Source organism: Diadema antillarum, unplaced genomic scaffold (assembly GCF_040938485.1).
Source record: "Diadema antillarum isolate AM-2024a unplaced genomic scaffold, OU_Dant_1.0 scf00000095, whole genome shotgun sequence".
In the NCBI taxonomy this organism is placed as follows: Eukaryota; Metazoa; Echinodermata; class Echinoidea; order Diadematoida; family Diadematidae; genus Diadema; species Diadema antillarum.
Window position 1 is genome coordinate 2867812 of NW_027270984.1, and position 17923 is coordinate 2885734.

Here is a 17923-nt window from a genome sequence, read left to right on the forward strand (position 1 = left end):
TGCATTTCGAACTTGTCTTTAATATCACTGCTCCCACTGGTGAACGGGACCTTTAAGACTCAGAGAGCGAGTGAGAGATAGGGAGAGGGAAAGAGATAGAGAGAAAGGGGGAGAGAAAGCAAAAAAGAAGCGAAACTGCTCATGAGTGTGTAATACGTTTACAACGAGGGTCATTAACGTATTAATCGATTGGCATTTGTCTTATAATCATCACGGTGGTCTATATACTTACGCATAATCAAAACTGCAGATATAGAGCTCGGACACTCCGGATTCATACGTACACATTATGATACAGAAAGAGAGAGAAATAGATGCATATGCTTCGGGGGGGGGGGGATTATTATATAGTTATTACAAACGCAGATTTTGGAATCCATTGCAGCGTCAATTCACTACAACGCAGTCAACGCAGAACTGCTCATGAGTGTGTAATACGTTTACAAGGAGGATCATTAACGCATTAATCGATTGGTATCTGTCTTAAAATCATCACGGTGGTCTATTTATGCATAATCAAAACTGCAGATATAGAGCTCGGACACTCCGGATTCACACGTACACATCATAGTACAGAAAGACAGAGAAATAGATACATAAAAAATATGCTGCGGGGGGGGGGGGCGGTTAAGTAAATATAATTACAAACATATAGATTTTGGAATCCATTGCAGCGTCAATTCATTCCAACGCAGTCACGGGAAATATCATACTTGTCTTTGGAATTGTTCGAAAAGACCTGTGCCATAGGACCAAATCACATAACAAGTTGTTGTTGGTTTGATTTGTTTTCATAATAGGGTCAGCCGTGGAAGCGCTCCTATGCCATAACCCATCACTCATGCAGGCGGACACGGTCAATATTGATTTCAGGACTCGCCTATAAACATAGTACGCTTCCCTTCTGAGAGCTGAAGAGCACATGCACCTTTAAAGCACTCGTGATCTTCAATCATTATGCGTTGACTTTCGTTGGTATCTGGAATTTGGCATGAAGGTCGGGTGCCTAACTTGCAACGACGAAATTGGAGTTGCCAAGTCGCTGGATCCTTAAAGGACAAGTTCACCTTCATAAACATAAGGATTGAGAAAATGCAACAATATTAGTAGAACACATCAGTGAAAGTTTGAGGAAAATTAGACAATCGATGCAGAAGTTATGAATTTTTTAAATTTTTGTGTTGGAACCGCTGGATGAGGAGACTACTACAGCTTGTGAGTCATATGCGTACAACAGTATAAAGAAAATGTAAAAGAAAATTCAACATATTTTCACTTTTTTCGCATAATAAAAGAGCACTTGACTTGCCTCTTTCTAAAGGCAGGGGGAATAATATTACCCATAACATTTGTCGGTAACGAGTCAGGGGAATGTGTACTTTTTTTCAAAAGATGGAATTTTGTGAAATTCTCTTTATATTTTCCTTATATTGTTGTACGCATGTGACATCTAAGTTATTCATACACTGCAGTAGTCTTCTCATCCAGCGGGTACTGCACAAAAACTTCAAAAATTCATAACTTTTGAACGGATTGTCTGATTTTCCTCAAACTTTCAATGATGTGTTCTACTAATATTGTTGCATTTTCTCAATCCTTATGTTTATGAAGGTGAACTTGTCCTTTAACTCATTCTACGACTTGTCTCCCGAGACAATGGTAACTCTATCTCCTACACCAATTACTCAAATTGCACATTTTGCAATTCCGTTTTTCTATCGAAGACTGGGACTTTTGCCTGTGGTGGAATCTACAAGAGGCGATTCGAATTCGATCCAGAACTGTAATTACTCCAGTTTATTTCACCCCCCCCCCCCCGGAAACCCATAGAATATCACATGTTCAATTTTATTTAAATCGATAGGCTTCATCAAATTTAGTCATAGACTATGAACGTTTTGAAATTATCACGTTTCACACGTTTTCGTGCGTATATTTTGTTTTGTTTTTCGCAGAGTTGATTTTTTTTTTTACATTGAGAATAGAGACTCGTGCTTTTCCTCGAAATTTGATGAAAATCAACGAGGTAGGTCCTACATGTTACACTATATAGCGCTAATTGCGTGCAGGCTGCATCACAGTGCTATCAATTTTGCCTTGAATCCTCGTCACTGGGTTGCTAAGCCCTCCAAAAGTTGATCCGTAAAGGTGATAGATGCTGAACGACCAAACCGAACTCGATCACGTGAACAATGGTGAATGGCACATGGACAAAGAGCATGTCACTCAGGTCGCGTTGGATGGGCAGAGACAGTTTGGGCCGAGATAAAAATGTGCGCCCTTTTCAGCTCCTTTAGGGGGTCATTCCGTGCACGACCTCGTAATCCCCTTTAACCATGGCAGCGAGGCACAACAAACTCGGGTTTACCTTTACAAAAAGTCATATTCTTTTCAATCTGATATTCTGTGACTTTTGTTCCACGTCAAAGCAACGAATTTACATCATTCATCACAGTAAACTATGGGTATAGAATGTCGTTCACTGAACGTATAGGCTTTAGATCATTCCTTCAGTCAGATCAGGGAGGTGGGATTCATCCGCACCCCGTTGGTCAGATTATAATTCTGACTCTTCAAGCACATAAAAGATTGTTTTCATTTTTTGGGGTACTTTTTAATAGCTACCCTCCAGTTTTCATATCAGTTGAAACATTATGTAGGCCTACTTCCAAATTATGCGTTTTCCATGGATCCAATATTATTATGAAGAAAGTTTGGCAGCAAACAACCCAAAGGGAGTGTTCACTGACGCTTCTCAGCTATCGGTACTTTGTTTGTTTGTCTTTTGTCGTGTAAAAACTAATGAATAAAATCTCACAATCAGGTAGATAGGCTAGTATTAGAAAAGTCGGTTGTTTCTTCGACAGGTAACTTAATTTCTATGTCAATAATAGGCGGTTTGTTGTTGATTTTGCGGTTTATTATCCCATTATGAAATCAACACATCTCAGTCATAACTTAAGTGACATCAAGACGAGGATTTATCATTAAATGCAAACACACCATCAGCTCGTAATTGCAACTCGATCATAATGAATCATTACTTTGAAGTACTCGCACTTGAGGCACCACTGCTGTCAACAGCTTTGTTGGCAGAACGCTGCAGGCAGTGATACAGCGACGTCAACGTTGCCATGCATTGTTGCCGCGTCGCAAATTGAGCTGGATGAGTGCTGTCGCTGGAGACGATATGCAGGCTTTATTTTTGAAACTTGTATAGACGCCCACGATGAAATAAAATTATGAAATATCTGGTAATGCGAAGTGCAAATTTTTGGCGTAATGTTACATTTATATAAGTCGTTTTCGTACACCGTTTTTCATGCCAAAATGTAGTGCATGAAAGGCGATACATTATAGCAAAAATTTTGAAGGGGTCAATCGGAATAAAGACCTTAATTTTGTGCTGTAAGTGTGATTTCTGCTGGTCACAGTGAAACAAGTTCATCATTACCTCACTTCACCGTGCAGGTATCACAAATTCACGTCTAGTCTTACAGCAGCCGATGAAGTCTTTAAAAAGTATAAACATAAAAATATAAGTAGGCCCTATGAGGCAGTAATGTCATTTTATACGAGTAGGCCTTCTCCGTATGTTTGTTACACGAAGGAGTCAGTTCATATAGGTCGAAAAGAAAAAAAAAATGATAATGAATAAGTGAATGCACATGGCGGCGTAGTTGGTTTACACTGGTAGGTCATTAATAGAGATCAGGTAACGATTAATAGTCATGAAATTAATGCAACTTGATATTTCATGCATAGCATCAGGAGGCAACTGCACGAACCCACAGATTGTAGTCTCGTTTTACAAAACCCTACTTTATTATACACTCACCAGCATGACATGACAGGAGGAACCACAGCGGAATGGTTGAGAAGCCTTTTACATTAAAAGGATAACTACAGTATTATGTAGTTTTACTTCAGTCGAGAGGGCGCTTCCGATTTTACTTTGTGTGTAAGCAAGTGGGTGAGAAATAATGAGCAACCACCCACTAGTCATACTGCCCACGAGTTATACAACCCATGAGTCATACAGTCCACGATACTAAGTTAAATGAGCTCAACATCAAGTGAAATATAAGGCCCACGAGCTGTGCGGTTTACCAGCTCGACACTAAAAAAACGCTCACGAGACCGACATTTTACACATCTTTAATTTTTACACATTTTACACGTAAATTATTATAGTGTCGGGCTTGTGGGTCTTATTTGCCTTTAGTGTCGAACTCATGGGGCTTATTTGGCTATAATGTCGAGCTGGTGGGCTTTTTGACCAAAGTGTCGAGCTCATGAGCAGTGTGATTCGTGACCCGTATGACTCGTGGACTGTATAACTCTTGATTTTTTTTTTCTAATATCGGTCTCGTGGGCTGTATGACTCGTGGGTATCGAGCTCGTGGGAAGATCCCGTTGCAATACCAGGGTCCCGTTTTATCAACAGATATAATCGATTAGGAATTTCCTTACTACACAGGCTGCCATAGACTTATCATAGAAATCAACTATATAATCAATTATTGCTCTTCATAAAACAGGGCCCAGGTCATGAAGAAGTACAACATGCACGTCAAAGTATGCATGACTCTATACATTACTGCATAATTCAGCATTTCTCTGACAAAAGGCCAAACAAGTCTAGTCACAGTCCACCTTACGAGGTCTTATGGATAAAAATTTACCAAAGGGGCAACAAGGGGCCATCGTCTGGGACCGGGAGGTGATAAGACGTTTGTCGTGTCAGACGAAGAAATCCGTGTGTAACTAAAGGATTAAAATCAGCTGATTGGAAACGGGTGATTATACGTCTGTTTGAAGTTGCTGTCAGATCCGACAACTATCTTGTTTACAGGTAAATTTTCATTGTAAGCTGCTTTTGAATCAAGGCTTCAAATGCCCCAACTTTTATTGTCGAATTGGTTAAACTGTTAAGTTGGCAATTCCCTATACTCCTTCATCTCCTGGTACCACCTTCTTCTCTCCCTCCTCCTTCTCCTCCTCCTCCTCTTTTTTGTCCTTCTTCTCTCTTTGTTGTCTGCTCCTTCATCCTGATCTTCTACTTTTCGTCTACCTCGACATTCATTATACAACTTTCTTACATTTCTGGATAATGTTGCAATTTTGACTACGATTGCGGGTGTGGCATAATACTAGTAGGCCTATTGTATGTAAATATTACGAGTAAAATTTAGGCTGTCACCATGACATAAAATCCCTTCCAGTCCGCAGACCAAATTTCCCCCTGCCCCGACCTATATTCGAGTGTTGATGTATAGGTTCAGTTAATACTCATTCAAGCATGTATACAACACTTAAAATTTCATAATTTCCTTGATACATGACAAGATTTCTCGAGTATACGATGAAGGATCCCATTCTACTCATAAAACATACGACATGGACATGAGGTATTGACATCTTCTCTTAGATGGAGTCATAAAACAGGCACAATCACAATAGTCATAGATATAATAAAGCGAGGAGTTTAAGGCACTCCACAGTGGATGCGCACCCTCAACTTTGACACAATGACCAGTGGAAAAGGAGGTACAGTGTAAGTGAAACTTTGAGTCGGTGTGAAAAACTGGCAAAGACGTCGGACGAAGAAAGCGTCACCATCGGGGGAGGAGATCATGCTCTTCCCCCGATATGAAAGATGGTGATCAAGGGTGTTATGTTGTTTTCACAAGGACTCTCCGCTATCATCTTTCATATTTGATGTATGAAATGTAATAAAGCGTTTTATTGTTATGTTTGTTTTCAGACGTTTTTTCCGGTCGACCCAGTCGACGAGCTCGGCAGGATTTTGGGTCTGCGTATCAGACTATCGTCTGAGCCACCCTCGCACAGTATTCGTGTACTCGCCTCGAAGAATCGGCCACGGGTGAATGGCCCCGCAAACATCGTACGATACTGTAGTCCCTTTCCACTTTTTCCCCTCTTTTCATCAAGCGCACACGTGCATCCATGACGAAGTCGGCAGTTATGTGAATGATGCTCTACGGGCTCTGTACCCATAATGACATGCATTGATGCAGCCGCAAGATTAGCGAAAGGACTGGATGGGTGTATATAATGATCATTATGCCTTTTCATCGTAGAAAATCTGAGATTTAAAAAAAAAAACATGCTTAACGGTCGCATCTGCTCGAGAATATCATTGAATCGTCACACAGCAGATTCTTATACATGAAGAATATTGAATATTACCTATTGTAGCTAGGTGGACTGCGGAGATGTCTCCTCTGTGTGAGAGAAAGGTAACGAAGTATCGCAATGCACACAAACAAAGCTAAAACACCATTACAAAAGTGCACAATGAACATACAATGAGATATATTCGCAATCCAAATTTTATAGAATGTTAGAGTCATTCATTTCAGACACACAACCATCATTGGTGAATGTCATTTATTCCGATAAAATTTCCTTATTTATGAGATTTCCGAGACATTTTTTTTTATTTTTTTTGTATCAGTCGTACTCAAATTGTTTTATTGTATGCAAAGGGCACCCCACCCCAACACAAGTTATGTACCTTTTAGTGTAACTTCTCGGGACATGTCCTCATCAGATCTCTGTATATTACTATCGTATTTCATATAAATGTATCCTTGCGACTAGTATGATCTGAATGAATAATCATGTACTTGAAACATAAGAGGCCATGTAGGCCTTCACACAGCACGTTTCCGTTTCTTCGTAGCAAACACACAGTGACCTGGGAAGGTTGCACATTATGTGTTCACCGCTCGAACTATATGATAGTGTGATGACAATAATAAAAACACCGAGCGATATCGCAGGATGCCATAAAAAGCTATAAGAGTGAATCCATAAAAGTCGAGGCAAAGTCGATTTGCGGCAAAATGGCGATGTACGGTGAAAGGTTCGAGACAACAGTCAAAAGCGCGTTCATTATTTGACTGCTACAACTTTTCCGTCATCTCAAGCTGCCCAGCGGCCGTGCTCCTCTCTGTTCTGCAATGGACAATGACGTGTCACGTTTGCAATATGTAAGCCTACACGCTGTATGATCATATGTACGGAAACGCACAATAATTTCACCGGCAAAATCACTTTCACTCCACCGCAGGTGAGCTTACGCAAAATTAAAGCACGAAGGGCGGGGTGGGTTCATTATACCGGGCAAATAAGCCGGGGCTGGCTGGACAGCAATCGTATTGCATAAGCTCTGTATATACAAGGGAGGTGACCTCCCTGCTGAAAATTTAAAGGACGGGAATAGAAAGCGAAAACAAAGACAGAAAGCAGCACATGGCTCACCTCTGGTTTCCATGATTCTGGTCAGTTTCTTAACACGCCGACCACTGTAAGCAGACGGGAGCGGCACCCGGTTCGCCCTGAACTTGAACTCCAGACAGAATTATGTGCAGCTAGAAAGCGGGGGAGCCGCGAGCGACTAGTCAGCAAGCGAGGCACGAAGCGACTAACAACAGGCAAGGGTAGTCGGCATGTCTCGGGAACGGGACCGCCTTCCTCGCAGCTGTAACGTGGGTATCAGCTGATGCACCGGCGAGTCACACAGAGTTTACACATTCATCAGTCCGAGGGAAGGCATGTGGTAGTCTTGATAATTCAGACCGAAATGATAGACAAAATTAATTCTGTCCTACTCTCCTCGGTCAATGGCGGGCGCGCGTTAATTCCATGAAGCTCTTTGAATAACCAGGGATCCCTGGAATAACGGTGCTGTTTTTGTTTTTGTTTTCTCTGCGTGCAGTGTGTGAGAGATTCTGACGTACACTTGTCATTGCTATACAAACACAATAGGCGGATTAACCTTCAGCAAAAAACTAATCGCATAAAGCCAGACGTTGTAAGCAAACTTTTTCTGTGATATCGGGTGATTGGTCGCATGTCGTTGTCATGCAGACGATGCGAGGTCACAGCGACTTTTGTTAACCCATTGTTGTCCATTTTGTGTATTTTCTATATAAGAAGACGAACAGGATCAACTTACTAGAAAACAAAAAACAAAAAAAAAGAACGCCAGATATAAATGAAGATTAAGGCAAACCACATAGGGTGACTAAAAAGTACGCGGACTTGGACCATTTACTCGCTTTGGAAAAAAAAGTCTTCTCGCCCACGCCACTTGCCTTGTTTAAAAATATTCACAAAATCCCTTTATATCATTATTGGGAGTGAGTTTTATTCCAATTGTAAATCAGCTCGTCTCGTGACTCTATTCAGACTCTTTGCCATTTATGTCTACGGTGCCCTGTATGGGTGCTTATTCCATTCCTCCAGTAATTTTTTTTTTTTAAATCACCATTTTGATCATTTGATTCAATTTCTTTGGGTATTTCCGTGCAAAATTCAGCGGTCGCGCGGACAAAGCAAAAGAGTATTCAAGAGAGGCAGAATGACGCTTCAAAAGAGCTTGTACGCCGCATGACGGTCCAACCGTGATTGATCATATAGGTGTAAACATGTCACCTCAACGCCATGATAGTGATTCTGGCATAGATGTCTGGCATGCATTTAAAACAATAATAGCGATGAAAAAAAGATGAGTTATGTCGTGGCAAACAATGTAAGACAAGCAAAGTATAACGCTTCTCAACGTTGCTACAACGTTTATATGCACGGGCCATCTTATTATCGCGTCAAAATGTATTTATACACTTTTCCTTATGTATATAAAAAAACAAACTTACTGATAAAATTATAGCCTCTACTATTATAGCTACTGAAAATCCTTCAATGTGTGCATCGACGTTAGTTCGCGTTAATCGTTACCATGTCAAGCAAGGCTCACGCGTATGAACTTTTCGAACAACCTTTGTCAGGAAAGTATTCATCTTCCACCATTTTGGATTTGCTTTCAATATTACATCGAAAGGGTCTACCATGAAAATTTTCTGGCTGACTCGATTTACCAGGATAATGAGTTGTTTGGGCGTATTTTTGATCAAAAGTGCAAAATGATTACCACCGTAATGCGATTTATATACCTAAAGAGCCCCCCCCCCCTCCGTTCAGATGTGGATTTGTATAGAACGTTATGTGATGTGTTCGATCGTGCCCTATAATGATTACAGCAGTCGTTTTCCAACAAGCTGCATGCGTTTCGCTCTCCGTATAAGATACATGTACATGTAGTGTGGAACATCGGTGGATGCTGTTTGCCCGATTCGTCGATTGTCGATAATCAATATCATTAAAAAAAGAAAGTCCGTTGCCATGAGCACGATCGGTAATGTTTTGAGACTGTAGTACTTTTAGTGAATCTTTTTGATTTTTGTGGTTGGCAAACTGATATAGTGCTATTATAGCAATATTTTACATGTTTATTTTTAATGCGGCATTATGTGTCAATTTTAGTGCAAAATCGACAGTTCTGCAGGTATATAGATTATATGGGAGCCATGTTTTATCTTTAGATGGTGGGCTAGTCTGCTGTCAAGACTGTGCATGGATATATGACGGAGTTTGGGAAAGCAGCCTTTGTCGGTCACGCTTACAAAACGATTACAATAAAAGCTGCTAAATAATGCCCCTCATGCATGTCATGCTCATTCATCGTTTTCTGCTGTTTATTTTTTTTTTGTTCAGATTTTCACCCAGACAACGCAGACACATTCATGAGGATTGAGTCATGCGCGCACTCGCTGATCATCCTTTTATGACTACTGTATTGCTTTCACATCAAATCAAGTGGAAATACCACAGACTTCTAGACTGTATAGGCTGGAATAGGTGTATAGATGGACCCTTTCATAATGATGATTGTGGTCTCATTCATCAGTAGGAGTTTTTTTTTTTTTTTCTTCTTCTTCTTCTTCTTCTTCTTCTTCTTCTTCTTCTTCTTTTGTGACGTTATTGGGCAGGGACATGAGTGATGTTTGAATTTCATATCCGATGGGACACTCTTGATCTGCGAGATAAACGTTGATTTTCCTCTCACCTGATCTTATTTTTCATTCAAAATCTGATATGATTTGTTGTTGTTATCATTATCATTTTATCATTGTTGTTGATAATCATAAACATTGTAAGCGGTAGTACGTGTATCATAATAAGCACTGTCATGTATACAGGCCTACTTGTTACCCTATCTAGATGCTGCATGCAATGCATCATGGTGTGAATAGCGTGTGAATAGGGGGTGGTCAGGGGGGCATTTCATGAAGAAACTTGTCGGATAAAATGTCCGACAAGTCAATTATATCCGACAAGTTCAGAGAAATCAGCCAATCAGACTAAAGAATTTCTCAAAACTTCTCGGATATAATTGACTTGTCAGATATTTTATCCGACAAGTTCCTTCATGAAATGCCCCCCAGATGTACAAAATTAAGATGGCCGGCCGTCACTCAAAACATTTCACCCGTATGAGAATACGGGTCAGAGCTGGTACAAATCAAATCAAATTATCTACAGTATACGCCAGAGACAATGGAATGACGAGACAGTGATAATTCTGTGCCGACTTCAAATCTTTATTTCCGTGTTCCTTCTGGCCGTCCAATGTTATACCTATTAAAGTGCCACACATGGCCGGCCGTCACTCAAAACATTTCACCCGTGTGAGCATATTTCAAGGAATAATTAAATGAAATGATAAATTGAACGTGGTTATATTTTCCGTTATAGAAAATACAGGGAAGAACTTCGCAGAAAAGTGCATGGCAAAATGAACGGAAATTCCTTGACACATTTTAAAGTTATAGTTACAGTTTTGGTTGACATGGTTGAGATGGGTCTTCAGGTTCCCAGGTTTTTTTTTGATATTTTTTTTTGACAATGAGAAACCTCTTATAAAATATGAAAGAGCATATAATATTAAGAGGAATCCAGAGTCTATTAATTTTGATGAAATAATGGTTTTGAAATGGCTGAGATATCCAAAATGAGGCGATCAATGGTGGGACCTGCTTTGTTTTACTTTGTTTTTCGATTTCTCAGTCATTACAAAAGCAATGCTCATCAAATAAACTTTGGATTCCTCTTAGAATCGTTATATGCTCTTTAAAGAAGAAATCCAGTTCAAATATAAGTTAGTCTGATAAAACAGCGTAAAATCTTACGACTTCAACAGTAGAACTGAATTTGACTGAAATCAGATGAAAAATAAGGAAGTTATGAAATCTTAAAGTTTTGATAATTTCTCCAAAACAGATGTTATTCCTGGTTGAATAACTTCAGAATAGTGATCAGTTAGATATGAGGATTTGACCCTCGGGCATAATTGCATTTGAATGAAAAACTGGAAATTTCAAAATTTTATGTACAAATATTATGGTAAGTTATATGGTGATGGTGAGGGAAAGACATGCGCACTTTGCTATTTGCATATTCATATTGACTGTGAAAGAACTGTTTTCCCCAAAAACAGCGAAACTTCAAGATGTCATAACTTCCTTATTTTTTGTCTGATTTCGATCAAATTTATACCGTTGAAACTCGTATTATTTTACTCTTTCTTATCATACCCAGACTAACTTTTATTTGGACTGGATTTCCCCTTTAACATTGTATAAAGTGGTTTCTAAGTATCTTGCAAAAAGTTAAAAGCTGAATCCTCACCTCAACTAATACTATACCATCCTCATTTCGAGGATTAGACTCGTTCTCGCGTTTGACAGAGAAGTGGGGGTGGGGGAGTTCAGCAGGCATCACGTGACCTGGGTCTGCCCGCTGCCCGCATACCATGAATACTGTATCATAATTTTAACAGATGGGTGAACTCGGTCACCACCTGGTAGCGCGCGTGGGGGGGGGGGGGGGAACCAGACCAAACTTGTCACAAAAAGAAACAAATCTATTTGATGATTTTCTTTTTTGTTGTTTAATATACTGTTGTGTTTGTTTTGTAGTGCACACCCCCTCCCCCCCCCCAGAAAAAATAGAAAAGACAGAAAAAAGAGCGAGAAAAACCAAAAGCGTGTGTGACACGAACAAGAAAAGTGCGCTCTTTATACACATTATTAAAGGCATTATTTACCATTTGCAGATGAAACAAGAACCAAACTTTGGTCCTTCAAAATAATTCTAGAATGTGAGTTAGGGATAGAAACAACCAGTGTTAAAAAGTTAATCAGTATAGACTCTAATCAATGCTAAGTATAAATTGCTTGATCACAAAATGTGAACAATAGTTATAATAAAAGTGTCTACATTTATGGTTTAGTGAAAAAATTGGGATAATTATCACCTTATATTTTAGGCTTTGTTGCCAAATTTTCATAATGGTAGGGTGTTTTTTGATACAACAATTTACTGACCTACATATGCATCAAATTAATGTGATAACTAGAAACATTTTGAAATCACTGTTCTCAATGGTAAACAGTACCTTTAAAATTTGATCAACAAAGGCCACAAATAGTTTAACCACCCCATTCCCGCACTTTCAGCATGTCGATTTGCATAGGCCTAACGCTGTCTGCGACGAGGGGCAGTGAGGGGCAACGCCAGACAGCAGCGCCGAAGATCGATCACGGAAAAAAAAAAATCGATGCACTTGAGCCAGCCTACGTACACTGACGTTGAGTGTGCAACGAAGAGATGGCAAACACAATAGGTGTGAAATACCAACATCTTTCAATCCGCGAGCACGCATGCCGGAGAACATCTGTTACAAATTTCTCGCATATTAATCATCAACAAAAACTAACAAGCGCAGGGTGCCCACTCCCTCCCTCTCTCTCTTCTCATTCTCTTTCTTCTTCTCTCTCTCCCCTCCCTCTCTTCCTCTCTCTCTCTTTATCGATCTCTAATTTACACTCTCTTTTGTCTATGCGTCGCAAGTGATTTACATTTCCATTGATGCACATCGTTATACTATTTATTGGGCATCTGGCATGTCAATAGTTTCAAATTGCAAGTTTTAACTTTTTGTGTGTGCCAACTATACTCATAGCCAATTCAAATTTTGACATGCTCAAACTGTGCATTTTGTATCGCGTTACACAATCATGAATCAATGTCAAATATTTCTGCAAATGCGAAATGGTAGGGGAAATTTAGCATAGAATGATATTTGTGGCATCAGGATTACGGGCAAAATAACTACAATTATATCAGATATACGACAAAAGATACAATTTTCGCCCAAAATAAGATCACAAATTACCGTCCAGAATTTCCTGATAAGGCAGAATGGTTATTTGGAGGGCAGTTCAGGTAATCAGTGTACAAAAATACATATTATAACAGGCATGCACGTGTGACCCTGAAAAGGCCCCTTACAGAGATCCATTATGTGCGCTAATGGGGATAATTCGGCAGATAGAACATTTCAAATGGTTACACAGCGAGGCAAATCAGACACCAAGCATGCAGATGGAGGGGACTAAGCTCAATAAAGTGCGAAAATATTTTTGTAAAGGCCCTATTGTTGTGAACCAATGCGACTCGCGGCAATCGGAGGTGAGACATTTCAAGATTACGACACACATTTAAAGAAGCAAAGCAGGATTTAAAAAAAAAAACTGAACCATTTCAGAGGTTTACGTACTGACGTCACAATTTGGCTGCACCAAGCAAAGTGGTTTTGTTTAAAAAGAAATGGAATTCTGCTGACACCATTTCACCCTCATCTTTTCTCAGGCTTTTACGTAGTTTTATTTAATAGTAGTAGTAGGGAGAGTAGTATAGTAGTAATAGCAGAAGTAGTAGTAGTAATAATAGTAATAAGTAGTGATAGTAGTGACAGTAGTACTTGTGGTAGTAGTAGTTATTGTAGTAATAGTTTTTGTTGTTGTCATAGCAGCAGTAGCAGTGTAGTAGTATAATATTATACAGCTGGAAGTATTATCCACAGGCGGCATTCTTTTGCTTCTTTCATATAATTATAAAAATGTCGTATTTAACATGTAACCTCGTTCAGTGCGTGTTACTAGTATACCGCTGTTTTGCTGAAGGGTTTTGCCATAGAGCATGCTATTATACTTTATTTATTGTATATATACAGACACATACACACACATATACACACGCGTACATACACACATAACAAGCACAAGTATACGTATACATGTACCCATACATACATACACATACATTCACGAATTGCAAAGGAACAAGACAGAATAATTGAAAGAATTGCTGCGATGCTACATCCCTCAGTTCACAAAAACCACTCCAATCCCACGAAGCTTTCTTTGTAGAATTGACATTCTCCATTTGTTCCACTTCAAATCTAAAACAGAAATGGCGTCAAGCACTTTATGGTTTCAAGCTTCGCACTTAATTGGTTTACTCAGATCTATAGTAGTGTTGCCAATGCAATTCCTGTAGTGTATATAGCAGTCACTTAAGTCTGGTGAAAGTGACAGACGTATGATAGAAGCGAGGGTTTGACACGTCGTGTAGAGACATTGTGTGCAAATTCAGTATAATTCTCTGTGAAGGACCTTGTAAGTATTGTCAGTACCCTGCTCGCGTTGAATGTTTTACACTTTCTGTTTCAGTTATTATGTAAGTGCCATCGAAGCACATTATACCATTTATTTCACTTTTTCATTTATGGACATGTATGTCCATCATGTTTATTCATCTATACTTGCAAGTGTACACACACACACACATATACTGTACATAGACCCTACATACACACATACATACACACACGTACATACATACATACATACATGGAAGGAGATTACAGGTAATCAGGCTGTACTTTCTAACACATGCATCATTGCGTTCCAGTTTTACAGGTAATGACATTTTTGAGTGGGTTCCTGCATTTTTTATCTTTTTTTGAGGGGGAAATGTCTAAATACGATTGTAATTTGTATGTCTCTTTTTGTACTGATCATAATTATAGACATGAACATGTTGTTATTCCTGTCTGGCGATGGCTGTGTATACATTCAACAAAACGCATGTGAAATTTCACATATTTCTTTGTACATTCTTTTTTTTTAAAGTGAAAATAAAGCCTGAATTGAATTTATAATTATGTCGTTTATTTCTCACATTTTGTACTCTTTGTACATGGACGCCATGGAAGAGCAGCTTTGTCGTGCTGACAAAATTGTATAATAAGGGCAATCCATCCCTTCTTCTTCTTCTTCTTCTTCTTTTTTTACGGGGTTATGAATACTATACCATACAGTACACTACTATCGTGTCGTACAGTGCATGCTACCAGGAAATAAAAAGCAACATGGAGGTGTTGTCCCAACAGTATGCACATGCCCTGGAAAAGAGAAATCTGCTGGAGCGCCTTTGTTGTGGAGTACGAGGTCAGAATGTGTGTTACGTGGTATGGCTGGCTGCTGTGCAGAAATCTCAAAAGCCAACGCATTTCGTCAGTGTCGGAGGACTGCACTGGCGGCGGCGGCGGCGCACAGCATGATAATCAGATCCGCTACATCTGGCGTCTTCCTCTTGTTGTGTGTGTATGTCAGTGTGTGTGTGTGTAAGGCGTTGGGGAGGAGGCTTTGGAGCTTGTCGCAGTGACTTATTACCCTTCTTACCCTTACAACTGTACACTGTAAGAAAATACGTTGATCTGGAAGATTATATCGAGGACTATTTCCACACGGCTTATGCACGATCAAGCCACTGACAACCCTCAGGCACAATTACAACATGTAGGCCTAATAAAAGATATGCTTGGGCCGCCAGTGATATCATAGATGAAGCAGATGATGATAATGATGACCAAGTACAAAATAGACACAAAAAAAAAACCAACATTAGTAACGACAGTTATACAGCTGTAATCGTGATGACCATGAGAAAGTATGCGAACTAAATCTAACATAGCATCTGTGGGGGTTTTTTTTAAGAACCGTTGAATTACAGAATGAGCGTATTAAAGGTACTGTTTACCAATATAGAAGCAGCGACTTTGTATATTCAACAATACTTAACATTGATTATACTGATTAATATCTTTACATTGTTTACATTATTTGGTTGTTTCTATCCCTACCTGACATTGTGGAACTATTTTGAAGCACTAAAGATGGGGGTGTTGTTTCATCTGCAAATGACAAATGATACCCTTGATAATTAGTGTAGGGCCTATGTATTTTATGTACGTTACCGTATCTTTAATGTATAGACCTATAGATGCAATTTTGTATATAAATGTAGAAGCAAACGCAGACGAGGAAATTGAAAACAGCGCTAGACTTACATACAACCTACAGATTACAAGCGAAACGCGAGTGGCACTTATCATACACACACAAACAAGGAAACTGATACAAAACACTTTTTGAGAAAACTGAAACTTTACATACTCAGTGTAATGAATTCGATATTCTGATATCGAAAGTTGAACAGACTCGGGGAACCGTACGTTTGGTTCCCATGCTATGGACAATAGTTATTGTCAAGATGATAATCCGACCTAGTACTTCGTAAGTGATGTTGTGAATGTCTTTTGTTCATCGCACTGTGCTCATAAAACCCGTTCTTTCCTTGAACAATAGTGTGAGCTCATTAGCAGTCATGGTGAATCATACGATTTTCAATTTTTTTAAAATCTTAGGTAAAAGAGGTAATGATTATTATGTACGAATGGGTCGTGTTGGTGGGCGAACATTTGTCGGAGGCGGCTGCAAAAAAAAAAAAGAAAAAAGAAGACGTTTCTGTATAACTAGGAACGAAGGTTTCGTTTATTAAAATGGGATCCGTGCAGACTACAGCGAGCTGGCACAAGCATTTCCCTGCAGTGAGCCCCTTGATATTGTCTCATCTCCTCAATAATCGCATCAGCCAGCGGAAATACTCGCTGAACAATGTCGTGCACGTTACGTCAGTCTGTACTAAAAGCATGGAGCTGTATACTATGAAGGGTAAGTGGCGACCCGAGACTGATGCAAATGCATTCATTTCGGATCTGCAATATATTCTAAGACGGGAGGTGAGTTGGGCAAGATGTGTGTGTGAGAAAGGGGTTGGAGCATGCAGCCTAAAATTGGAAGTTGGACAACGTAATGTAATCGTGGTAATTACAATTCTATACCTCAACGCACTGTTTACCGGTAATATATACAGCGAACTATACTCCACTGTGCGATCAGGAGACGTATGATACCTCCTTGGTGTCATCGTCTCCCTCTGTTCAATGTTTCATGCAATATTGGCGCTGTATGCGAGTGTACAAGTTTCCTACCAGCATTATGATTTTATACGCCGAAGGACGTAACAGTCTAAACCCATGCACCATTATCAGAACACGCTGAAAGTTAAAACAAACTTTAAACAAACAAATAAACAACAACAGAAAAGCGAAATACATTGTAATGTCAACCAGCACAAACACACAAAAGATGCACTTATTGACGACGAATGCACTTAACTGCCATGCAGTGCTATACTGAATGCTGAGATTACAAAAGAGATCTCCGACCATTTGCCCTGTTGGCAAGCGACGTTGAGAGATGGATGCTAAGTAGTAGCCCTACATCTCTTTTGCTTGTAGACCCCATTAGAAAACTATTTATCTTGCTAGTCATTTGTTTGTGTCTGTGTGTGTGTGTGTAAGTGTGTGTCTGTGTGTCTGTGGATGTTTATTTGCTGTATTCTTGAACCGTCTCAGTGCCAATGAGGAAAATATGCACAAAGAAATCATGTATATCAAACAATTCATCAAGAGCACATCATCGCTTATCGAATTATGAAAATGAATAATGTTTCACACACACATACACATTATTTAAAGCTTTACAGGACCATTGACTTATTTAAAGCCACTGTTTGCTATTGTGTTGGATGCTGTGATTTAAAAAAGAAAACAAGTTCGAATCATCACATTTTATTCATAATGATTATGTATAGTTCAGTTTTATTACAAAACATCCTATTATACCATATTTAAGATTTTGCAATAAAGCCGCAAAATAAAAGGAGATATCAGTAATTTTCCCAATAAATCATAACTGTAGACAGTTTATTTTGGAAACGACTTCAATAAAACTCTAGT

General features: G+C 39.3%; 1 protein-coding gene across 2 annotated transcripts in view; it reads right to left on the bottom strand.

The window, feature by feature from the left end:
- The window catches only part of LOC139718479 (7-dehydrocholesterol reductase-like), a 42229-nt gene that overhangs the window by 21332 nt on the left and 2974 nt on the right, over nucleotides 1–17923 (bottom strand). Inside the window, exon 1 of one of the 2 annotated variants that reach the window (XM_071629951.1) lies at nucleotides 7291–7373. The exons of the other annotated variant lie outside the window; for it this stretch is intronic. Within the exon in view, the coding sequence (XP_071486052.1) occupies nucleotides 7291–7303 (13 nt within the window). The 5' untranslated portion in view covers nucleotides 7304–7373. Of the gene's footprint in view, nucleotides 1–7290; nucleotides 7374–17923 lie in introns of those variants that run through there. 2 annotated transcript variants of the gene reach the window in all.